Genomic DNA, 25,438 nt, shown 5'->3' on the forward strand with positions numbered 1-25,438 from the left:
AGCTTTATACTTACATGGATATGCAATCATCATAAATGATATTGTGATGTTATAACGATCACGCTTCACGCGCAGATCAGTTTATTTGGCAATTAATCAACATATTGAATCGACGTTTTTTTTTTAAATGGCACCTAACTGAGAGAAAAGAATAACCGCAAACACGCGAGACGAACTTTTTAATGATACGTATTAAAGTAATAATTTTATGTTTCTATTTTCACTCTCAGGAATCATTTAATACTGTGCACTATTTTAATTTCAATTACTCCTGTTATTATTATTATTATTGTTGTTTTTGTTATTGTTAGCTCCGAATTAATCAAATCGGAACTACCCCCAAACCCGTGGAGGAGTACTAATAGGTCTGATTTTTATAGATATTTGCCAAAAATTGAAATCACTTGAAGGTAACGTCATGCAAATATTGAAATTTGCCTGAATTATTCAATTAGACTTTATAAAAATGATATTGTATGCACTAAACTATCGAAACTTGTTATTTATTGTCTGTAGTTTCCGTTGAATTTGATTGAAATTCATTTTTCGACACGAATGTTACGTACATGGTCAAGGAAACTTGACTGAAAATCTCAACGATTGTGCGAAAATTGTTATATTTTGACGAAAATGAGAAAAAAAAAAAAAATATTTGCAGGGCATTGTAGGAATTGACGATGAATAGCCCTTTTGCAATACGAATTTGTCGATATTCGTGACCAAGCGGTTTTTTCGATGAAGAATTCGTTGGAGGAGGTCAAGGAAGGAATAAATGCATGGTTAGCGTTCGATTACGGCGACGTTTCGGTGCTTGGAAATGTTATTTTATAACCGAAACGTCGCCCTAATCAAATGTCAATCAGGCATTTATTCCTTCCTTGACCTTCTCGGAAAAATTCTGCATCGTAATTTATTAATGAAATGCGGAAGATTTCTGTGATGTTTTGGAAAGATCTTGATAAAGAAATTAAAGAAATAGTTTCCATGCCATCTCAGACGCGATATTCCGAAATTTTCTACATTTTCGCTAAATACTCTGTATTTCTTTACACTTCTTTGAATATTTCGGATAATCTCAAAATCTGTGCGGAGTTTCGAAAAGAAATTTTGTATGATTATTTTGAAAAATATTTCTGCAAGAATTCCATCCGGGTCATGTTGTAAATTTATGGAAAATACATTACCCTGAGTTTTTTAGAGTAGAAGGTTATGACTTGGGCCCATGTTTGAAGTATACGTGGTATGTTTGCCCTCAATAATTCCAATTTATTATTTATTCAACTTCTTCAAGTTCTCGATGCGTATGAGAGGTGCCTAATTGAAAACCTATAGCTGAGTTTGCTCAGAAAATAAAGCGCCAATATCGAGGCACAAATACAGTCGTGTAAATTGAATCACTCTAATTTCGCGACATTGAATTTGCGATTAATTAATTAACCTTAAAATAGGTTACAAGTACAGGTTTTATCATTTATACACGACCCACTTAGTCCAATATGTTCACGGACATCAGATAGCGTCTCCGAACTTTAAGGATGTCACATTTGAAAATTTATAAATAAGTTGAGTGATATTACGAAGACTTCAATAGTTGTTTGGCTGTGAATGAAGAACGACTACGTGATCTTTAAAGACCCCTACAGGCGAGCGGTTTGAGTGAACACTTACCGGTAAGTAAATTTTTAATATTTTTAGAACTCGCCGAGCAACTGAAAAAGAATAGAATTTTCAATACGATCTATTCCGATTTCTTTATCCGGCAATTCGAATAAAAACGTGTTTGAAGAAGGTGGATCCGAACATCCCAACAACTGAAAAAGAATAGAAACGGAACGATTAGCAAAATTATGGATCCCGTTTCTTTGGTTTACCGATTTAAGCATGTTTTGTTCCAATGAGTAACTGTTCGTTTTAGTCCGTTTATTCGTTTATATTCGATTTCATCTGTTCTTTTCTATCCCGTCCTATCCGCGACAAACCCACCCAACACAGCCTATTCGTTTCGATCATTCAATTGGAATAGGGGATTGCAATTTCCAATTCGATTCTGTTCATTCCACCCGAATCAGTTAGTTTCAAAGAATACGATTCATCCGAATCCGATTCGTATTTTTCTTTTTTATTCGAAACGAATTCATTCGGATGGAAACAACAGAATCGGATTTGAAACTGCAATCCTCTATTTTAAATGAATAATTGAAAACAATAGGCTGTGTTAGGTGGGATTTTCGCGGACAGGACGGGATAGGAAAGAACAGATAAAATCGAATGTAAAGGAATAAACAGATTAAAACGAACAGTTTCTCATTGAAATGAAACATGCTCAATTCGGTAACCTAAACGAACAGGATCCATAATTCTGCTAATCGTTCTGTTTCTATTCTTTTTCAGTTGCTGGGTCTACACCCAGAGAATTTGATGGGAAAAATTCATGTACTTCGTACAGTAATTGTGAGATATTCTGGCATTATTGCGATCTATCCTATATTTATAGTCAGTCAGGGGTAGTATAAGTATATAACAAACCAGTATACATTTCTCTCAGTGTATTCAGTGTTTCCTGTGACGTATGCAGATGAATATGATTCAAAAGGGAATATTATACATGCAAAGATAATATTTGGTGTTACTTATAAAACTTTGATTTTAGTACTAGGAGAAAAAAAACAAACAACATTTAAGTTATTTTCCAGCTGTTTGAACAAATTTGCAGCCTTCAAACGCGAGATGATGCAACGATGTTTCCTAGTGTTGATTTGGTGGATACAAGCAGGTGAATATACTACTAAGAAAGAATCCTAATTGTCATCAAATGAATAATCAAGGTTTTCGTCACGCATGAAATGGCAGTTTATTTTAAATGCATCGTTTAAGTTTCTTTTATCAGTCATCGTTTATTCATCATTACGACAAAAGATAATGGAAAAAAAAACAACAAAAAACGTATCGAATAAAAGTAGGTATATCATCTTCAATCATTCGTGTTTCATTGTTCAATACAACATTATAAACACTCCTGCCGTGGAAAGAAGAATCTCAGTACTTTGCCAATGGTCTTGATCGCGGTTATAAATTCATCGCAATTAAGTGATTATCCCAATAACCGATCGCTAAAGTAGATGACAATGCTCCATAAATCAGCCCGTCAAGAAAGTGTTCAGGTACTCAAAATACGTCTTGTAATATTTCCAGCGCAGTCCTCTCCGTGTGCACATCGATACTATGGAAATGATCACACAGTGTGCGTGTGTAATTCAACATATTGCGACAGTATTCCAGAATATGATTTTTCGAGTGCCAGTTCGTACATCCGATTCACGTCTGATAAGGCCGGCCAAAGGTTCGAGAAGTCTGAGGGTTTTTTCAGTTATGAAACGACACCGGAATGTAGTACCCGTTTATTTATACATTCTACAAATCTCTATCAAACTATTCAGGGGTTCGGAGGCGCTTTTACAGACTCAGCAGTGATGAACATAAAATCACTGAGCAAAGATGCGCAGGAAAATTTACTCAGGTACATATACATATACCAACTCAATTCCCTCCAGTGTACATCTAACAAAACTCTTTCCCGTGCATTAGTCGTTGCGAAATCTGCTGTCAGACATCAACTGCGAATAACAAGTATTGTAAGATTAATAATAAAGAAAAAGAAAAAAAACGTCCATATTTTCAGCGCGTATTTCAGCATGAAAGGGAGCAGGTACAACCTGGGACGTGTTCCCATTGGTGGCACTGACTTCTCCTCCAGGAAATATACCTACTGCGATAACGCCGATGAAAAGACGTCGAAACTGAACTTTAGCCTGACAGAGGAAGAATACGAGGGAAAAATTCCGTTGTTACAAAAAGCTCTTGAACTGAATCCGGAACTCAGATTGATCGCAGCGTCATGGACAGCGCCACCGTGGATGAAGACGAATAATGATTACGTTAACGGTATGTGTCTTTCGATTTTTGAATCGCTTATAGTAGTGTGTCTGTAACGTTGAATCGGGCCACTGATAAAATATTGCAGATACAGTAACGTAGCACGGGAATGTTCACTAGAAACTCATGGAATTTATATTTCCAGGATCTTTGAAGGAAGAGTACTACCAGATGTACACCGATTACCTCTTAACGTTCCTGGAAGAGTACCGAGACCAAGGATTGGGAATGTGGGCGATCTCGACAGGAAATGAGCCGATCACCGAGTACCTACAATATGTCCGTATCAACTCTATGTCGTGGACGCCAGCCGCCATGGCGACGTGGGTTTCCCGTAACCTAGGCCCAACGTTAAGCAAGTCAAGACATAATCAGACTCTGATATTCGGTCTAGACGACAATAGAGGCCACTTGACCTCTTTCTATGAGGAATTCCTGAGTTACGAATCTTGCACGAATTATATAACCGGGGCCGCTATTCATTGGTATCAAGACGATACGACTTCCGCAAGTTTGCTTGATCAAACCCATTATAAGTTTCCCGAAAAACTCCTCGTGCTGACCGAAGCCTCCATATGTGAGTTATAACGTAACATTTTGTGTACGCATAACCATGTGTCTGACGCTTATAACGTACCGATTGTTCCCAACAGTACCTGATACTACAAAATCGAAGATACCTGTCTCTTTGGGGTCTTGGGACCGAGGGGAACGATACATGCTGAATATAATTGAAGTACGTATTTAATGTCAATACTGTCGACGCGACGGTGAGTTTGTGTTGAACAATGCGAATTCGAATCAGGGTCACATGATATCAATGACCAAACGCTATCATCGTTCGTACACCATGCACGGTACTAGCAGGTACGAGAGTTTCACCATTCATTCGACAATATGCAACCGTCAACGAGAGCTCGTTCACTCAAGGAAATTATAAATTTGACAGTTGGAATTGAAATTGCGAATCAAAACGACTTAAGTAAATGAATGAAATAATCTTCGGGACAGCGAGGAATCAACCAAGATAACTGATATCATATGGAAACCGTTACGAATTACTTGAAATCAGGTGTTGGTGCTAAAAAATCTCACGGCAATTGTTGAAAACAATGTAAAATGGAGTGGGTCTTGCGGTTGACATCAAAATATGGTTTCAGTTCGATAAGATTCTATCAATTTCCACCTCATCAGCCGTTATCGTTGATTTCCAGTTGACCATGTGATTTCCACTTATGTTCAGTGGTTTTTTTTTTACTTACTATGATTCTTCCCAATCCGTAAATCAATGAAAATCGCCTAGCGTGATGAAAAATCAGGGGTAGCATCGGAAATCAATGGAAACCGCTTGGTCTAATGGAAATCCATGGGAATCACATGATAAGGTAGAAATTAATAGAAAGCAATCAAAATCAATGTTCATAAATAGGAACCATTCATTTGATTTACAATAAGTGAACTTCTCTTGGTCATTAATATAAGTATTTGGTAAATTAACAATCGCTTCCCTGTAACGCAATTCTCAATTGTGAAGAATCTGGAACACTGGGTCTCCGGTTGGCTGGACTGGAATCTCGTTCTAAACCAAGATGGCGGACCTTCCTGGGCTAGAAATTACGTAGACGCCTCAATTATCGTGAACCCAGTTGCAGATGAATTTTACAAACAGCCGATGTTCTACGCCATAGCCCATTTCAGCAGCTTTATCCCGCGAAATTCCGTAAGGATAGAAGTTTCTCAATACAATAAATCCACTGGTATCAAATCCGTGGCTTTCCTAACGCCGGACAACGAAATTGTTGTTGTGATCTCCAATACGTAAGTGAAAGACCTCGTGTTATGGGAATAAAAAAAATAATTATTTCGATACTTTTCCACCATAAATATCCCGTGCTCTGGTGAAAATAACTTGTACGCCTAACTACGAATTTTATTTTACGATCAAGGGAATTAGAGCGTCGAAAAAACCGAAAATGCACTTTTTTCATGAATAATTTAGGAACAAATGGATGCCAGTAAAAAAAATCCTTTCGCGCAATGTTCGTTAATACTGTCGAATAACGGAATACAAATTTTTTTAATCTCATAAAGTTAATATTATTAACTCAATGTGGAGTCAAAGGTTAGATGACGTTTTGTACATTTGCTTCGTTTTGCAGCGACAGCTTGAGTTCTGCTGGACCGATTTCAGTCAAGTTTCACTGAAATGCTCCTAGGACTTGTAGTTTTCGGGCCGTACTCGGAGAAAGAAAAGACGAATCAATAAAATTCAACCATTTTCATTGAAATATCAATTTTTCACTACGATTCGAAGCTTTGTTAATTGATAATGAAAAAATTAAATTTTTCTGGCAACTTCCGAGCAGGGTCCAAAAATGAAGCACGTAAAGAAGACGCTGTTCAAATTTCAAGACGATTGAAAGCTCCGTTTTCGATAAATCGTGCAAAAATGTTCGAAAAAATGAAGTGTGAGAAAAGCTCTCTGAAAATTTTGGATGCCTTTTCGTAACGATTGCCAGTGCTTATTACGATCAAAAGTTTCATTCACTGTAATACAAAGTTTCTAGTCGTAAATAGGCAACATTTCTTTTTGGACATTGGCATAAAAACCTGATTTATGTTTATAATCCTGTAGCAGCCCTCAGCTTTTGGTTTTTGCTATGTACACCGACTATCAATTCCGCTTGGGTAAAAGTAGTGCCGCAGGCTTTAATCCGTCAAACTGTTCTGGTAGAGAGTGGCACTAATTGATTTTTTTGATTTTTTCCACCCTGAAACTGTCGCTTCTCATTGCCATTCCATAATATATCATCAGTTCTTTGTTAACTTTTTTTATGAATTTTTTTATGAACTTTAGAGTCCATCATCTTCTGACCGTGACTCACAAACTCTTTTTTGTGGACTACGAAGTCTTCTCCATATGGCTGTTTTTGCCAAAATGGCTTTGAAGGTTTTTGAATCACCATCGCCAATGTAATATTTGTATTCACCTCCATATTGCTCTCAAGTTGTACTTTTGAACGAAATTCTAAGAATACTATGAAATAAAAAGTTTTATATTGTTTGGGTGCAAAATTGTAATTATATTCATAGAAAATTGTTGATTTTGATAATTTTTCGTAGAAATTCGTAATTTTCCGTACAAAATACTACGATTTTTGACGATTTGCTACAATTTTCAACAAACTGCACTTTATCGTACTTTGGCGTAGACATTATTTTCACTAGAGCGTTTTCAAGTAATTGGTTTTTTTTTTCAGGTCGACTAAAGAACAGCAAGTGACTATTTATGATTTGCACAAAGGACATATTTCTGTCCGATTAGAAGCGAAATCATTTCATACTCTAATCTACAAACAATTACTTTGTTATTAAACCAATTGTGAATATACGCTGCATAGAGAATGCAAACGAAATGTACGAGGCCCTGAAAAAGAAGAAGGAAAAGAGAAGTAACAAAGTTTCGGGAACGCTACTTTTAAGGTCATACTTAGAAGTACGGTGCACATTTAATATTATTGATACTAAAATACTTATTTATTTTTTAACATCAAATATCGTGTTTTGGACTGTGAGAATGTTACGATGCTACTTATATTCATATATCAGGCAAATATGTTCTAAGAATATTCAAGTAACTGTCTCTAAAGGTAATTTATGCAAGATGTCGTAGAAACGAGACAACTGTCAAAATTTAATATCATTGGATGTTCATGTATTATATTAATATATGCTCGTTGCCGCCTTGTACGAAAATTTATACTTTTAAGAAATAAAAAGTGATTCATGCGTTTAATATACATACCATAAGTCAGTTTTACGAAACTTATCCATTTTCCTTTCCTCCGCTTAAGATCCAGTATTAAATTCAAACACATGATCGATACCATCGTGAACTAAAAGTTTCTTCTTTCTTTATTAGATTTCTTTTGTTACTATGCATCATGATTGTTATCCGCCACGAGATAGGATTTATTCTTATTCTAGTCAATTGTGAAACAAATTTTTTACCTGACCGATTATCGCCAAGTTAAACTTCATTCGCCGTTTCTGTAATGCTTTACTATTTTGGAAGATTTTGTGTATTTTTTTTTCCACGATCCAAGCTTTGGGTTCATATTTTGTTTGCCTTATCAATGTTTAGTTCATTTAGTTTCAATCCAAGTTTTTTATGTTTCAAACTATACTCCGTATCTCGATCTCAATTGTCTCGTTAAAATTATACACTTCTCGATTTCTTTAGTTTTGTTAAGTTTCGCATCATGGTCATAAACAGTGAACTAAATTTTGCATAAATGATTATTTATGTCAGATTATCGGATACAAGTAGGTCAGTCAAATTTAACCCTCTGTAAACACAAATTTCATCAAAGTAACGTGTAACAATCACTTGTAGAGAATCGTCTGAATTGATTTATATGGTAATTGAAGAGTGAAGTTTCCCCTCTCTGGATCAGAAACAGTCACCTGCTGTTCTTCAGTTGACCTGAAAGAAAAAACATTCAATTCGAAGATACGGCCTAACTTGACAGAGATGTAAATGTATTATTTACTAATAGGCAACACAAACCGATGCTATTTTTATTACAGTTTTTTTTAAAATAATTTGTGGTTAATTGTACGAATTTGAACGTGATTGAAAAATGGAATGGAGAAAATTGTCGTGCCGCTTCTGTACAAACCACCATACCATAAATTTGAATCTTTATGAAGATTGTCATTATATCTTTCACTCACATATTATAGATCACAAGAACGGTCTCGTTTTCCGGTGTCTTGAAAGCGACGGACTTGACCGAAGTCTCATTTTGACTCATTGAAAGTTCCACTCGTACAGATTCCCGTGGGATGAATTTGCTGAAATGGGCTATAGCGTAGAACATTGGCTGTTTGTAAAATTCGTCCTCATCCGCGTTCACGACAATTGAAGCATCCAGAGTATTGTTGTCCCAAGCAGGACCGCTATCTATGTCCAAATCGAGATTCCAGTCCACCCAACCAGTCACCCAGTGTTCCAGATTCTTAGGGAGCATCAGATTCATTTTAATTTTTACAAACAGACAGCATCACGCTGCAGAAATTGCGGTGTGGAATATGAGAACGTGTAGTGTATCATCGGTATGTTACAAACACTGCCTGATTAGAAATTTTCATCAGGCTCAGACAAGGCCATGGTCAGGTACACATCAGGCTACCTGGTCAGAGCCTGACCAGAAATGTAACGTGCCGTTTTCGAATGACCTGATCAGGCTGAGTTCAGTTACTATGGTCAGACTCTGATTAGACGTTGATCAGAACTGGACCAGGGCCTCATCAGGCCTTTAACAGTCCAGGTTAAGGCACTACCTGATCAGACTGTAGGTGGATATCTACAAAAGTAATAAGACGCAAAATGATATTTCGCGCGATTTCGTACGTAGATGGCCAGACTTGATTACAAGTCATTTGATGTTCCCATCGTGAGAACGCCCAGGGCTTCCAGGAGGCCTGGTGGCCACTCGCGGTACTTGCAGTGTTTAAGGTTTAGTCAGGATCAGATCAGGTACGCCGTAGTAGGGTTTCCCAGTGACGGATGCCTGGTAATAACCTGACCAGGGACCCAACAGGCACACCTCAGTAAGAGATCTCTGATGATAACCTGCCGAGGGTCACGTCAGGTGTACCTTAACGAGGCACGCCTGATTTCAACCTGATCAGATCCTGCTGGTACATCAGGCTGGCCTGATCAAATTTCTACTCGGGAGGTATCAGAGTGAACTTTGATGTCATTATCCGAAATGACGACTTCGACTAGACTGATTTGCATAGTTTAACTTGTAAACCGTATTGAACAACACTCTCATAAGATACGTACTTCAATTATATCCAGTATGTACTGTTCAGCCCGATCCCAACATCCCAGAGAGACATATGTGTCAGCTGTTGCATTCCCTTGATAAGAAAGACCGTCAACCATGGACATGAGTGATCAGAAAGTGTTGCGGACATGTGCAGTGTGTGCATTAACTGTGGCCTGCTGTTACTTACATATCGCAGCCTCGGTCAGTAGAAGAAATTTATCGGAATAATTGGAATGGGTCTCGTCGAGTAAATTCGTGGAACTCATTTGATCAAAATACCAATGAACGGCGATTCCGGCTGTATAATTTTTTGCTAACTCGTTTTCAAACATTTCCTCAACGAACCATGATAAACGAGATCTCTGGTCGTCAAGGGTGAAGATAAGAGTTTCACTGTGATTTGATCTGCTGATTGTCGGACCGAGATTTTCGGCAACCCAATTTGCGATACCCTGTGGTGTCCACGCCATACAGTTGTAGATACTTTCCGGTAGGATCCCATTTACCGGCTCATTGCCTGTCGAGATTGCCCACATTTCCAGTCCATGTTCTTTGTACTCGTCCATGAATTTGATGATATAGTCAGCGTACACCTGGTAGTACTCTTCTAACAGGAATCCTACGAATGGAAGTTCTATCAAATTCTAACGAAGCTTCTCAGATCCCATTAGAGGTTGCAATGCATTTTTCAAACGACCCTTGCTTGTGTCGTAAATGGGTACGTAAATCCTCACCGTCTTGGCACAGATAATAGTCATTAGTTTTCATCCAGGATGGAGCAGTCCATGATGCTGCAAAAAATCTGAGTCTCGGATTTAGTTCAAGAGCTTTTTACATCAACGGAATTTTGTAGATCAGATCCTCGTCCGCCAGAGTGAATTTTTCCAGTGACACATCGCCATCGTAGTCATCGTAGGTGTAAATCCTGATAGAGTAGTCAGTCCCAGCAATGGGTACACGTACAAGATTATATTTACTACCTTCCTCGCCAAAATACGATCTAAAAATTCAGGAAACTTTAATAAAGATATAAGTACTATGCAAGTACTACACGCATATAAGTATATACTACCTCAGTACATTTTCCTGGGCACCTTCACTGAGTGATTTTATGTTGATGGCCGCCGAATCCGTCATGGCACCCCCAAATCCGTGAATTCGTTGGTAGGTGATGTCAGGTTCGAGTCGAAGAATGATATCCGCCGATGTGTTTTCGTCGTCGAAGACACCTTGCGTCATGCTCAGCGGTAAACCATCTTCACTCGAGGTGTACCGAATGTATGAACCGACATCCGGAACCTCGTACTCTGGAGTGCTGTCGCAGTAAGTTCCGTTGCACACGCAGACTGTTCCGCCATTTCCGTAATCTCGAGATATACATGGAGTAGCTTCCGCTTTTGGAAGTTCAATACATGTCTTGATATGTGAAAGATGTCTTTGGCAACTGTTGGACATCAAGAAACGAAACGGCAGACATTGCTTAGATGGATCTTTTTGTGCTGTTTGTTCTGACAAGTTATCCTGTAAGTAAACTAGGTCGTACGATGTATTGAATCTATGTCAGAAATTCTACATTCTTCGATTTCGAATTCATCTCACCTATCAGAATTGCGATACAAAGTTCAACCAGGATTTGTTATAAAGTTTGGACATCCGTTTCAGATATCCAACTACGCCGCAATATTGAGAAATACAAAAATTCACTTACCGTCGATGTGCACCTGAAATTTTACGTCTGTGATTGTCGATGGTTCAATTTGCGCTGTGAAAGCGAATTTTTGAGTGGTAAAATCCATACTGATAAAATTGCATTTTTAAGTGGTAAAATCTAGACTGATAAAAGTGAATTTTTGAGAGGTAAAATCCATACTGATATCTCATTGAAACTGCTTTAACCTTTTGTAATCAATTTCGATAATTATCGCCTTTTTATACTATCACAATCAGAACAAGTACTTCGCACGTAATTAAAAGGCTGCGCACTTGGCTTTACATATATCAAACATCTATGGACTTACAATTAGATTAAATTTTTCAAATGCTGTAATCACAGGCTGGTCGATTCTAGAATCTTAGTTAAGAAAATTTGATCATCAACCACGCAAATGTGTAACTGATCAAACTTCAATCTCGTTTCTAAATTCTGAGCTCGACGGACGATAAACATAATCTTTAGCACCGTGTACAGTAGGGTGTCCCTTATTTAGGGCATTGACGAATTTTTTCTGTCTCAGCCCCCAAATCAACTTCAAATAATTCAAAAATAATTGCCTAACTTTTTTCAAATTTTTACCTCAACTCCAACACGTGCCACCAAGCGGATTTTGCCATTTCAAATACACGTATTTCGGATACATTGTCAGTACATATTTTATTGTAACAGTTATAATTCTCAATAAAATCCGTAAATTCGAGGTTTTAGTGGGCATTGGTGCTCCTGTCTGAGGAAAAATTCACATCATCGTACCAGGCAATCTATACGAATCGCACTTGACCTCTAAATGTAAACAAAAAAATAAGATTTCGAGGGTGTGAATGACGAACCAGTAGATGACTTTTGCTACGAACCAATTTTGGAGGTCTGAGATTAAAATCTGTATTTTACCCCCACCCCCTCCCCCAATTACTTGGTTAATTGATAGCTTGCCGGTGCTGATAGTAGACAATTTATATCGACGAATTACTTCAAAGAGACTTGTATTATGTAAATTATTTGGTTATTATAATTTTGAAACGAGAGCATCATGATGTAACATTGTTCGATACATTTTTATGACTTGTTGCTATTTTTTCTCGGTAAGCGAATTCTCCGCGCAAGTGAATTATCCATCAAGTTTCCATCACTCTATCATAGAATCATAACTAGCGAAATTATTACAATTTAACAATAGTAAATTATTGTCTTCGTGCAATATTTTTCCGCCATAAAAACTCTAGCTATATGACCATTTGCCTCGATTTCATAGGCTAGCAAAATCTGATAATGGATTTAAAAAAATAAAAGAAACTATGGCTTTAAATTGTGTAAAAACTTTGACTATTCGTTTTAAAATAGTGGGGAAGAGTGAGGTAAGTGATGAATGAAAAACTCAGCCTGGATTATGTTGAAAAAAGCTTTTTCTTATAATTAAAAACTATATACGTACTGAGTTAGCGCAACGCCATGTCATTATTAAGATTGCATAATTTCTCTACACATCGAAATCAGCGGATAAATTTTTTATTTCGGTTCTTAAGATCTATCTTGAGCTTCTGGTCTCGTATATGAATCAACAGAATATCTTCGCAGAATGATTTGCGGAATGTAATTTGTATACGATAAACAAAACAAAAAAAAAAAATGCTTAACTCTTATAATTGCCAAGATATTCAAATCTTCCGGAGGTTACATTGAATTCTGCAATCTTCATTATCATTATTATGTTTCAGTTAATTAAAGTTCTCCGGGAATAATAAAACCAACGCCTCGATAGTTAAGTAACGAGCACTTTGCTTACGTGAACAAACAAGATTTCGATTTATTATTAGTCGTAATCGCAAAGTAATAACGCAATCAGCCAGGCCCCCAAAACAGAAGTCTCATAATACTGACCTGGATCAAAACTTGGACGCAATAACAGATAGTCGGTAGAAAAGCTCAATCCTGGCGAAAAAAGTTGAAAATATATTTCGAATCGCTGACGGAGACTTCGAAAATAGATTTTTAAATTCGATTTAAAGATTTGTACAGCGGTCCGAAAAGTTTAACTACCATATTTTCTATGTTTCCCTGTAAGTATTTTGAAATACCGTGCGTAATTTTTTTAAGCAAACCTACAACTGTTGTAGTTTCGAACTATAAGCACTAGAGACAGTTGAAATTTTTAATAGTTTTATTTTACAATAAATTCTTCCATCGGGTGAGTTTATACAAAGTTTTATTGCCGCACTTTATTTTACTATACTTGTTTCCGACTCAACCGTAAAGTTAACTTTTCTGACCTCAAAAGAGGGACAAAAGTGGCATATTTTTTCTTAAAACGCATTTGCGGGAAACATGAGCCCAATTTAAAAGTCCCAATTTTCAAATAAATATTCCGTCCAGAGTTGAGTCGAAAATAAAGTCTTACATGTAACGCAGGAATAAAAGTCGACTTTATTCCCTTGTTACATAATGTACTATTTATTTTTGCAGTATAGAAAGATGGTGAAGATATATACAAGGTTGATTAATTTCCAAAGGTTTTGCTCACTTGTACAGTCACGCAAATATGTTATTTAGGAAAATTAAGTGTTTTTCAACAACTGGAATAAATTTATCCATTCTGTACCATAGTATTTTTATCTTATTGTTCTCGTTTTATTTCATTATTATTATTATTATTATTGTTATTATTATTTTTGTCTTATTTTTTTGTTTATCACGTTTTTAGATCGAACTCGTTGAACTTGATTGTTACTAGACATTGAATGTGGTTGTTTTTTACCTTCATTGACAAAACTCTCTCTCTTTTTCTCTCTTTCTACACATAATTGATACCCGTTACGCGTTACAATATATCACAGGATTGTTGATTTTTCAACATCAAGTACACTGCGACGGAATGAGTTTTTTTAAAATTATATTTCCTCTTTTTTTTTTTTATCTGCTTATTTGGTAATTTAACATATGCCCGAAGCAAAAATAAATTATTCTAAAAAATTTGACGGCAACCATAGCAACACCTATGAAATAAATTATATCTCAAGAACGTTTGCAGTGAATCATCACTTTTATAGCACCGCCACGGCCCGTTTTTGCTGTCTCGAATGCTTCGTGCGTTTGCTCGATGTCGTAGTTGTGCGTTATCAACGGTTTCACGTTAACTTTTCCACTTGCAACGAGATCCAATGCGGTTGGATAACTAAAACACAGATACAACATTGTCGTTAGCATCAATGTGCATAATACGAACGACATTCGCGTTGGATTAGATTTTTTTTGATTGCAACTTTTGTAATGATCATTATAGGAGTACGTATGCTCGGATGATCGAGGAATCGAATTTCTGCAGATTTCTGGATATACGAATAACATATATGAACGGGAAAAAAACCAAACGAATACTCGAAATGACTTGTCAAGTGTATGAAAAAGCTGAACTGTGTTACAAATTTTGCGAGCAGTGCAGTAAAGCTTATCCAAAGCACAATAGGTGAGGGTGACTTTAATGGCAAAATTGTATATCCGACTTGATCTATTCTTTATGGAAATGCACCGAGAAAAATTTATAGTTGCGATCGATAGACGAACAACATAATTCTGGGTACAAAATGAAAATGTGTTTTGCAGATGAAACCAGAAAATCTATTACGTGTTATTATTCTTTACAGTTGAGGTAATTCGTACTTTAGTTTCCCTTGTAACTATCACGATCATTTAACGTTGATGCCAAAAGTAGAATATGGCATTAAAAATTATAATCACACCGAACCATTAACTCGTAACACATTTGTTAACACCTTTTTTCTTGCAGTCAAAGAATATTTAGATCGTTATCGCAACGACGCCACGCATTTTACAAGAACCATTAAGTGAAAAAATTAAAATTTTCCTAGGCGTGATTAGTGGATAAGCAGGATTCCAACTCACCAATTAACGTAACGGAAGACTCCTCTGATGTCGATTTCTCGGGCCAACGCGTGGACGAGAGGAAGTTTTACTTCAGGTGGGCCCATTCCGACGAGCACAGCTACGCCACCCGACTTAGTGGCCTAAAATTAACACCAGCAGTGATTGAGACTGTAAATTGATTCTGGAAACTGATGACATGTATAATCAACCTTCAAAACTGACCAGCAACGCCAAGCGAGTCGAGGATTCGGCACCTGAGGCATCCACCGTCTTGTCTGGTTCGCAGCCAAACAGATCGTGAACTTTCTTGACCAGGGTTGCTTCGTCATCGGATCTTTGGACCAAAAGCGTCGCATCGGCGCCGAAATCCTTAGCCACGTCAAGTCGGGTCTGTACGAGGTCTGAAAATTCATTTCAATTGGCTGTTTCACGAATGTTTTATTTCGTATCTAAAGAACGAAACGGTGAAATTTAGCAGACCGAACGTCCGACTGCGCACGCGCAAGTTTTCTTGGATATTCGTGAAAGCTGACCAGTCCAAGCTTATGTAGCAGTTGTACCCTTACCGACCGAGCAGACTCAACCTTTTTCATACTGTATTAAATAAAAATCAACAAAACGGGCTCAATTTTCAACGGTGAATCGCTCTGTCGTAGTTGAATTCAGAAAAATGAGTCATATTCTGGAAAACATAAAAAAAAAATGAGTGGATTTTTGACACGTGTTATTATTATTGTAATTTTTAGTTTTCGTTTAGCGATTTCAATATTGTATGAAAACAGTCCAGCGAAAGCTTATTTTACTTCTGGTTCTTTCCGGAATCGCGGAAATTATCTCCACAATGCACTTTTGGCCTCCGAAATACGGGAAATGTGGAAATACTAACACGTGTCAAAAACCGCAAATTTTTTTGACGACTTTCAGGATATGAGTAACTGTCCCGAACTCTGCTTCGAAATTTGAACTCTTTCCGTTCGTTTCTTTATTTAATTTAGAAAGAGGAAGGGTCAGTTTGTTCGGTCGGTAAGAGTAGGACTGCTATATTACTTTAAGCTTTAGCTGTATAAAACGCAGCTAATGGAGGTTATGTAGGCGATAAGAATTTTTAAGAGTAAAGCGAATCTCAAACGCTTGATGTCACGATTCAGAAAGGCTTGGCAAACTTTTAATTTTAACTGTCAACTGACTGATGGCCATCAGCTACCGTGAAAACGTAATTTTGATTTGCCACTTAACGCGGGAGGTTTTGAAATGTATCTCATTTGCCGTTCCCATTAAATTGGCTGCTCTGATTTGCAAACGAAAATATTGTCGCGGTACGATTTCGACGACTAATCGAGTTCGATTCGTTTGCGCATGCGAAGTTTGTTGCTCGGTATGCTAAGTTTCACCGTTTCCTTTTGATGTGAAATAAAATTGATAAACATTTATTTGAATACAATACAAACCGTGAATATTCTGTTAACCATGCCGCAGAATCTGGCATATTGTTACAATATTAATTAAAATAGCCTGCGTACTGTTCAACGGCACTCACGATTCGGTATAACCACGAGGCAAATGAGCGTCTGCACTGATAAGAATCACCCTTATTTTGTACCAAGACGAGTAATTAATTTTTATGAGTTACTATCAGTAATAATTTATTCGGTATATTCCTGGTAAGACGACAATATAATATGCTTGGTGTTTATTGCCCGTAATAAAGATACTTATTGCACGAGATAAAACTGCTTGGTAACATAACCGATGAACGAACATTTCAATAACAAATACCATTAGTTTAAACCTGTAATAAGACTTAAAAAAAATTCACGTTTAAAATTAAATTAAATCACGAAATGAAAAAAATGTTGGGAAATACCCTTCTCCACTAACCATTAACCATTAATCGTAATTATCTATAGATAATTTTCAAGTTTTCGCAGTCTTTTGAGAAAAATAAAACGGCCCGTATAATTCCAACCTGTGCTCTGTCACGTGGAAGTAAAAGTTGGAAAACGGTCGGTGCGTGCAAGTCCCAATCATTTATCACTCCGAAGATAGCAGATGTGGTTCGTTGGTTGACATGCACGTGGTTCATCTGAACATTCCTAGTGAATACTACGAGTATCGGAGTATTATCACGAGATACTGTGAGTGAAAATATGCATGGAATCCTCCCACAAGCGTTCAGATAAAATAAAAAAGAATAACGTTGTACGCACCGACCGTGGCGATGATGTGGAATCTACGTAGAACGAAAGGTTTCCACTAATGTATCGGAAACGATGGACCTTGGAATGGTTTTTTTCTTTTTTCTAACGGATATCACCAATGACAAATTCGTAATATTTGTCAAAATAATTCACACTTCGAGAGATATTTAAACCGTCCGATGGTCAGATAAGCAGAATTGCAGAATTCGTCAAAGAAGAAAGTATATGTATATTTTTGATTTTGATTATTCAGCCACTTGGAAAATACAGCTTTATAAATATTTGACTAATTATTTTCAACGTTCACGAAGATCTAAGTAATGAAGAAGATCCCTAGAGTTACGCAATTTTATATCTGCCTCTCGATACAACGATGTAAGGATACTTTTATTCTTATACTTCCAAAGAAAATTAGCAACGACATTTCGAACAACTATAAATCATTTGTATTAGCTATTAACTGGACTTGAGTTGTAACTTCTTCTTTTTTTTTCATTCTGATGAAATCTGAGTGTCAGATTATGTCATTCTATAACGACTTATCGAATTGGAGAACGACAACCTTTTTACCTCTCCAAGTTTTAATTTATTCACCCAAAAAAAAAAAAAAAAACATTTGCACGTTTCCGTCTCCAGACAGTTATTATCGACCATTTAGAATTATTTTACTACACGTGTAAAGTAGCTCTATAAATTTTACCTAAAAATCCATTCACGCGCGGACAAGTTGCGCTCGAAATAATGAAATATTGATGCAATAGACGCTATAAACTCTCTATAGTCGAAGATAAAAATTCAGATTTCTGGAAAACGGATTCAAATAATCAGCGAAAAATCGTTCCTGGATACATTCTGGCTTATAACCCGTTTAATCCAACCGCATTCCTACCGCCATAAACACACGGAGACTTTGACCTGCCGCACGGTAAGACTTTCCATTTCGTAAAACTACTCGAAACCCTCTCTGTACATTATTACGCGATTACATAAAGTGGAAGCAGCCTTGATTTCGCGATATTCAAGGCCAGTCACCCGAAATTGTCACTGTACGAAGTTCTAGGCCAGGAATAAAGCGTGTTCCGATTTCAGGACGTGAGTAATTGCTGTTCGTTAATGTCTACATCGCATCTAGGCTTCCAAATGGAATTCGACCCTACCTGTAATCACGGTTTTTGTAGCTCCGAGGGATTTCGCGACCAGGAGAGTGACCAAGCCGATGGGTCCGGCACCTAGAATCAGCACTTTGGATCCCAGGGTGATTCCGGCCCGCTGACAAGCATGGACACCGACTGACAGAGGCTCCAGAAGTGCGCCTTCTTCGAGGGAAACATGATCCGGCAACCTGCGTTGAACAATCGTGCTTTATTCGAACGTCATTCGTGACACGGTAGGTGAAACGAAGGACGATTCTTCCTTAGGATCACAATTCAAGTTACAAACAAGTCATGATTGGTATTCCGATATAACTACCGAACCCATATAAATATCAACGTACAAAAGTCACCAATAATCAATAAAACATCAACCTTATAAAAGGCCGAGATTCGTTACTTTGCCGAGTTGACAGTTTCAAAGAACATGATTACTCGTTCGGAAATTGCCACACGGGATTGCACAAAATCCGGGCGTGACTCGGCGATTTCGGCGATTTTCCACACGGTCTAATCCGTCATGCACGTCGTCATGTTTTCTGGAATAACTTTGTTGATTCGAAATCTGGGTCACGTAGCTCAGCATGGTTTACATATTGTGTAACGAGATTATTGGCATCGATCCATAATGGGATATTAAGTCGCTTTAAAATAGTATGTTTAGTGGTACTTTTCACAAAGCAGTTCAATTATACTGGAAGTACCGTCGAGTATAGTGATCAAGATCTCTTGTCAGATCGATACTTTTTACAGCCTATAACGTAAAATGCCGTGTATCTTAGATTTGATCAAACGATTTTCGAAATTACGTGGTAAAATTCAATGTATAAGTGTCGAAAATCACCATGAAAAAAATCTCAAACATCACTATAAAAGTGGTGACAGTAATAATCATTTTTTATGATTGTGAAATCTACTTTAAATTGCATCTGTTTTGATCCCGTAATTACATGGACACATCTTTTGTTTGAAAATAAATGTGAATATAGGCATAATAACGATATTCGCCTGTTAGATTATCGCAGAATTTCGACTAATTTGTAACTTGGTTTTGCGATTTAACTATTTTTCCTAGATATTGGTTTGAGTGAAACAGTCCTCAGTGGTTGAGTTCCCTCTGGCCAACTCTAAATATTGATCCTGAACTTTTACCATTCCGAAACTTGCCAGTTGGCAATTTAACTCAACTAAAAACTGCCTAGGGTAGAGTCAGACGTAGTTAGGTTATGTTCCAAGTTTGCCACCAAGTCGTTCACTTTCGCTGCAATTTCTTTTCCAACACTAACACCGATTTTTCGTTTAAATATCTGCGTTTCTCCTTCGTTCATGGCTGAATCGAGAATCAGCTGATTGTACTCGACTCAACTAAACTAAACCTAACTCAACTCAACTCAACTCAACTCAACTCTAGGCTTAGGTTTTGGAACATACCCAGCGCCTGCAGAGCGCACAGAGTCATTCCAACCTTAAAATGTGGTTCCATTCGACTCGAACGGCGGCCATGTTTGTTGCGTCAATGTGGTGCATCTGTGTTTTAGTTGTTCATAGGCTATTCTGCCAATATTTTATTCCAATATCAGACTCATTTTTGATTTATCTCGACTGTTTCTGCACCTACCACAATTGTATCCAAGGTACTATTTCCACCCAACAAATGCTCAAAATATTTCTTAGTTATCGAGAATTTAGGGGACGAAAGTCACTCACAGTAGCGTACATTCATGTGTCGTGTATGCGAATACCCCTCCAATACCCTTGAGATAATACATCCATACTATAATCGTCTTAAAGTCAATTAGTGCGAAGAGGTCGATGAACTGGGACTGCTAAGATGAGTTTGACGTCACGTAGTAGGTCACCAACTGCCATTATATTATTCTAGGTCTCGGCCACGGTCGACCGATAGCTCTGGGCTAGTATCAGAAATATACCGGAGTTCGGGCTCAATTACTTCCACAAGGTTCGGTAACGCGATCGGTTTGGAATTCCGTCCTTATTTTGGCAACCCTGACAACGAAATTGGCGGGAAAAATTTGAATACTCGATACGTTACTCACTTGAAACAATAGTCGGCGGCGTGGGTGTAGAATCGTCTGAGATTTCCGTGAACGGGTGGCGTTGCGCAGAATATAACTTCGGGGCAAAGGTTGTATCGTCCGCTTCTGCAGAACTCGCACACACGGCAAGGTACGCCCGGCTCGATAGCGACACGGTCGCCAACCTTGAACCCCATTCACCGATTTAGTTTCGCTATTTATCACCTTCCTCATACTTTACCACAAGCGTGACATTTTCTACAAACGTAAGCAGCTCAGAGGCAAATTAGTCGGACTTTAACTGGTGGAAAAAATTTTCTGTTTGCATGATTAATTCTAATTATAATTCAACACATCTTAAGTAAGTTTAAATTGCCGGAAATTTGGTATCCAAAATAATTTTCACCGTTTAGTGGTTGTTTAATTCAAGGTCATGAACGATGACACCTGTTGAATAAAAAAAATTTTTCCTACATCGAATCGAGCTTTGTACCGAATTCAGTAAAATTCGTCAGTTTCAACGATTCAAAAGAAATATTTTCCAAACTGCGAAATTAAGCTGTTTTAATTATTGTATCGACTTGAGTGAAATTCATCGGTTTTGACAGTGGAAAGTTTGAAATCATCGTAAATCTTGCAGATATTCGGTATAATTTTGTTTGTTTTTTTAATTCAAGTTTTGGTATAAGTCAATGATATCGATTGAATTGAAAGAATATTTTCCCTTGCGTGGAATCAAGCTGCAGTTTCGTACGAAGAAAATCTCTGTATGCACCAGCGAAATTGAGTACCTTGAGGTTTTTCACATTCTTCCCAAGCTTGCTGACAATTCCAGCTGCTTCGTGGCCGATGATCATCGGCGAATTAACTACGAAGTCGCCTATTCTACCGTTCACTAGGTAATGAACATCGGAGCCACAAATCCCAACGCAAGACATCTCCAGCAGTACCTCTGTGAAAATTAGCACTTAGTAGCGAAAATTGTCGACTTAACCGAAAACCCGATGTTCGTCACTAAGGAGATCAGATTTATTCAACACAAATAAAACTGTACACACAGTGAAAAGATACTTGTTGATTCGACTCGTGTTCGTTTGACTGAACGAAATTTAACTAACAACGAAACAAGGCTAAAAGCGATCATTTTTATTTCTCAATCGAAACTAACATGAGTGGATAAGTTGACGCGAAATAATTTTTCCAAAAAGTATAACAACTCGGTAAGTTGAGTTCGAATACTCAAAAATGAGAGAGAGAGAGAGATAGAGAATACTCAAAAAATCATTTCTCTGTGTGTGTATGATACAGAATTCCTTGGACAGTATGAAATTATGACATGATCGTTGTCTCGTGCGTGTAATAAAGACAAGTATTATGGAGTCGTAAGGATACAATTAATATCAATGTGTGAGATTTCCGATTATGACCGATGGTCGTGTAGTACAAGCGTGTCGAGTAAAACGTGCGGTCAAAGTGAAAATAGTTTTGTTATAGATATTGCATTAGGCAATATCGGAATGTCTATAACGGTCAATGGCTAAAAATATAACACGAGTACGTTTCGCGTCGATTGCCATCGATTGGCTTTATAGAGATAAATCTTCGTACACTGATGGAATCAACGCCAGCCTATACAATTATGAAACCGATCTTTGAGCTGTGCTATACCTCAGCCGCGTGCATAACTAACTGGACATAGCTGCGTTTCAAGGATCCCTCCTGTATCTGACATTCAATTTTTTAGATCCGATAACCGAGAAAAAAATAACAGGAGTTACCGCGCGCTTAAACGAAAAAAAAACTCTTGCCGTTCGGAAAGCAAAAAAAAAAGGAGACGAGGAAAAAACGAAGGAACTTCCAGACACTTATTAAGAAATTCGTATTATAATATTAAGACGCTGTCGTCTTATTTGGCAAATAAAATTATATAATAATATGGATATATCCTTCAACTAATACGGTCTTGCCGTATCTAGAATCAAGATAAATCTGTCATTCGTTTGTCACTTTTTCTGCAAATAGAATTACACGTTAATACGGACATTTTGTTCGAACTGTATCTTGCCGTATCTGGAATCAAGATAATCCCGTCATTCATTTATTACTTTTTCTTCGATCGCAAGCTACGTGAAAAAAGTTTTCCTTGTTTCGCCAAACTTCGATAAAACAAATTACTTTGCCCGTTAAATATGCATATTTGTATATATTAAATGTAAAACTATCGTTATTAGTTGATCAAGAGTTAACCTTACGTCAAATTAATATTTAATTAATTCTTCTTTTTATAACGATACAAGCTGTAAAAATGTTTCGCGGCACTCAAGCCTATGGAAACCGATTTACGATTAACGTGTTGGCGAAATTGTTATTTTAATCAATGAAAGTGCGGCCGTCGCGTAACGGACCACGTGGCTCACAGCAAGAACTTACAGTTGCCGGTTATCAGCGTTGGCCGTGGCATACAAATTGCTATATCGTACGTATACGTGACGTAAAACGACTGAGTACACACAAATTCTATCTTTGCGAAATTTGGTAAATTTTTCGAGTCACAGGCATTAGCCTTGCGGTGCGTAGGTGTTGTAAAACACGCGTATCCGCATTCGCTTATTGATCTTTCTGTTACACGAGTGTTGCGGCAAGCTGACGAAAAACGTGTACAAGTTACGTTGGAGGAAGGAATTATAAACCGACCTTGAAGCGTAAAAAAGCGACGCGTGCTTCCAAATCATTACAATATTCAATAATTGCCTCCAATACTTGTTTAGACGAGTCTCTGCAGAAAATTTGCTAAAAACTTGACGAGTGTAGTGTTTTTTTTTTTTTTTTTATTTTTCTTATATAATTTTTTTTATCTCCTTATCTCGTACGTTTGCTGAGCGTAAAGTCTTGTAAGTCGGATTGTAATGGTACCTAATCAATAAGCTGTACGTCACACGTGAGTAGCAGACGAATCACAAGTCCGTAAATAAAAGGCTTACCATCATCTTTCGGCTCTGGAATGTCAGTTTGTTCCTGAAACGTGAAGTAAAGAAAAAATGCCTCTATATTTAAATCTCGGAAGGAGCTTACTATTTAAGTAAAACGAAGAGAAAAAAAAAACAACAAACGAAACAAAACCAAAAGAAAACGATAATCAGGAAAAGAAAACGCTTCCGTACGCAGTCGATATTTCAGAAATATGGAATTCTTTCTCTTTCTTTGTGTATTATTTTTTTTTTTTTAATTTTAATTTTTTTTTTTTTTTTTTTTTTTACGTTTCCCTCTTTTGTTTCGTTTTTATTCGGGGATCATACGATGTGCAAAATTTGCGCAATTCGCCAATCCGCAAATAATGCAATCCCAACAGCTGAGAATACACGTGTCTATTCGCGGACGTCACTGCCACCTCACTACATACACGTACAATTCAGCTCTCAGAGCGGCACACGCTAAGAAATCGATACCGTATTCAGCTTCCTACACAGGAATATAGTGTATACTATACGCAATATTTAGGTCAGCATTGAATTTTAATTTGACCGTATCGGGGTTACGAGTGTATAAATATTATACACATATGTAAGGTGTCGCGGCGCAGCTTCGAAAATTCTAAACTCGTCAGAGACGCGTCGAACGGTAAATAAATAATGATGAAAAGCCGATGTAAATTAGCGTAAACGCGGAACTAAAATCGCGTGTAAAAATCCCACCTGTTACGGTGATTATCGATCAATCGTTAACTTGCTTCGCGAGATTATACGATCATTCTATAAAAGCGAAAAATTTATCTAATCTAAATTGTTCAACCGCAGTTATCTCGAAATCGATTCAAAAACTGTATTCCTGAGATCATTTATCACCATTAATAGCCACAGTTCTATATCGATAAAGTCATTTTCTTCGTTCCTCCGACATATCGAACGTCAAAAATTTATCTCGTTGCAAATCAGGCGAATATGCGAAATAATTGCGGACAATGTTGGCGAGGAACGTGAGTATGAAAAAAAAATGAATTAAAAAAAAGAAAAATTAAAATTTCCAACACGTTTCCCCCAAGTGTCTGAAAAATTGTGAACACTACTCACCAGTCGGAGGTCGTTTATTTTGTAAAGCACCGCGGTGAGATTATCCTTGCCCATATTGCTCGGCGTGTCTTGAGATTTGAATGCTGGTGCAGCACCGGCGGATATCCTCTTCGAGTGCAGTTTTTACTCTGAAACCCGTCTTATACGAGGCAAGTGGCCGTAGTACACGTGATGTTATCACGGTTTCCACCACCCGACAGCAGCAGCTCTCGACTTTCGTCGACTCGACACAAACCGACGTCGAATCGCGCGCACGTTGCGACCAACGCGGATCATCTTTGAGGTTCCTTTGTTTTTTTTTTTTTTTCTTTTTTTGTCCCTCTTCCCTTTCTCCCCCTCTGCTCTCTCCCCCGCCCCCTCCCCGCCAATCACTACGCGCTCGTTCCTTTTATATTCACGCCGCACGGCGATACTTTGTACAACCGTTTTAGTGATTATACCTGCTGCTTTTTGTTACTGGATGCTCCTGCACGGTAGGCAACCATACGTGGTTATGCGCATGCGCAGTACGCTGCGGGTCGGATCTCAACGCAGAGATGAAGTAGGCTTAATCCGTCCGGATGGACGGAGGATGCAGTGAGAAGAAGTTCAACTGTTTATAAAGTAACTAGAAAATCCTG

General features: G+C 37.6%; 3 protein-coding genes across 4 annotated transcripts; 1 reads left to right on the forward strand and 2 right to left on the reverse strand.

Annotated features, from left to right (window-relative positions):
* Nucleotides 1-1,484: 1,484 nt before the first annotated feature.
* LOC124300834 (lysosomal acid glucosylceramidase-like) lies at nt 1,485-7,729 on the forward strand. Its single transcript, XM_046755252.1, has 8 exons — nt 1,485-1,670; nt 2,714-2,773; nt 3,193-3,517; nt 3,680-3,942; nt 4,079-4,510; nt 4,587-4,669; nt 5,468-5,751; nt 7,194-7,729. The coding sequence occupies exons 2-8, from the start codon at nt 2,728-2,730 to the stop codon at nt 7,306-7,308; spliced, it is 1,548 nt and encodes a 515-aa protein (XP_046611208.1). The 5' UTR covers nt 1,485-1,670; nt 2,714-2,727; the 3' UTR covers nt 7,309-7,729.
* Nucleotides 7,730-8,159: 430 nt separating this feature from the next.
* On the reverse strand, nt 8,160-11,166 carry LOC124300839 (lysosomal acid glucosylceramidase-like). Its single transcript, XM_046755261.1, has 6 exons — nt 10,846-11,166; nt 10,508-10,773; nt 9,961-10,392; nt 9,788-9,864; nt 8,671-8,954; nt 8,160-8,419 (listed from the first exon to the last, which is right to left on the reverse strand). The coding sequence occupies exons 2-6, from the start codon at nt 10,539-10,541 to the stop codon at nt 8,320-8,322; spliced, it is 927 nt and encodes a 308-aa protein (XP_046611217.1). The 5' UTR covers nt 10,542-10,773; nt 10,846-11,166; the 3' UTR covers nt 8,160-8,319.
* Nucleotides 11,167-13,630: 2,464 nt separating this feature from the next.
* LOC124300837 (sorbitol dehydrogenase-like) lies at nt 13,631-25,084 on the reverse strand. Of its 2 annotated transcripts, XM_046755256.1 has the most exons (8): nt 24,819-25,084; nt 23,733-23,766; nt 21,543-21,703; nt 20,773-20,936; nt 18,722-18,906; nt 15,589-15,767; nt 15,385-15,506; nt 13,631-14,656 (listed from the first exon to the last, which is right to left on the reverse strand). In XM_046755256.1, the coding sequence occupies exons 1-8, from the start codon at nt 24,870-24,872 to the stop codon at nt 14,497-14,499; spliced, it is 1,059 nt and encodes a 352-aa protein (XP_046611212.1). In that variant the 5' UTR covers nt 24,873-25,084; the 3' UTR covers nt 13,631-14,496. The 2 variants fall into 2 exon arrangements, with proteins under 2 accessions (XP_046611212.1, XP_046611213.1); XM_046755257.1 differs by lacking the exon at nt 23,733-23,766.
* Between the last annotated feature and the right edge of the window lie 354 nt (nt 25,085-25,438).

This window comes from Neodiprion virginianus, chromosome 3, assembly GCF_021901495.1.
Source record: "Neodiprion virginianus isolate iyNeoVirg1 chromosome 3, iyNeoVirg1.1, whole genome shotgun sequence".
NCBI classification, from domain to species: domain Eukaryota; kingdom Metazoa; phylum Arthropoda; class Insecta; order Hymenoptera; family Diprionidae; genus Neodiprion; species Neodiprion virginianus.

Bases quoted from the DNA above. Each gene is read 5' to 3' on its own strand.
- LOC124300837 (XM_046755256.1), bottom strand. From the start codon at position 24,872: ATGGGCAAGGATAATCTCACCGCGGTGCTTTACAAAATAAACGACCTC. The intron at 23,767-24,818 runs GTGAGTAGTGTT...TTCACGTTTCAG, and splicing joins AAATAAACGACCTCCGACTG to GAACAAACTGACATTCCAGA. The intron at 15,507-15,588 runs GTCAGTTTTGAA...TGTTAATTTTAG, and splicing joins CGACTCGCTTGGCGTTGCTG to GCCACTAAGTCGGGTGGCGT.
- LOC124300834 (XM_046755252.1), top strand. From the start codon at position 2,728: ATGATGCAACGATGTTTCCTAGTGTTGATTTGGTGGATACAAGCAG. The intron at 4,511-4,586 runs GTGAGTTATAAC...TGTTCCCAACAG, and splicing joins GCTGACCGAAGCCTCCATAT to TACCTGATACTACAAAATCG. The intron at 4,670-5,467 runs GTACGTATTTAA...TCAATTGTGAAG, and splicing joins ACATGCTGAATATAATTGAA to AATCTGGAACACTGGGTCTC.
- LOC124300839 (XM_046755261.1), bottom strand. From the start codon at position 10,541: ATGAAAACTAATGACTATTATCTGTGCCAAGACG. The intron at 9,865-9,960 runs GTAAGTAACAGC...TTTCTTATCAAG, and splicing joins ACTGACCGAGGCTGCGATAT to GGAATGCAACAGCTGACACA. The intron at 8,420-8,670 runs GTGAGTGAAAGA...TTTTTCTTTCAG, and splicing joins GTTCTTGTGATCTATAATAT to GTCAACTGAAGAACAGCAGG.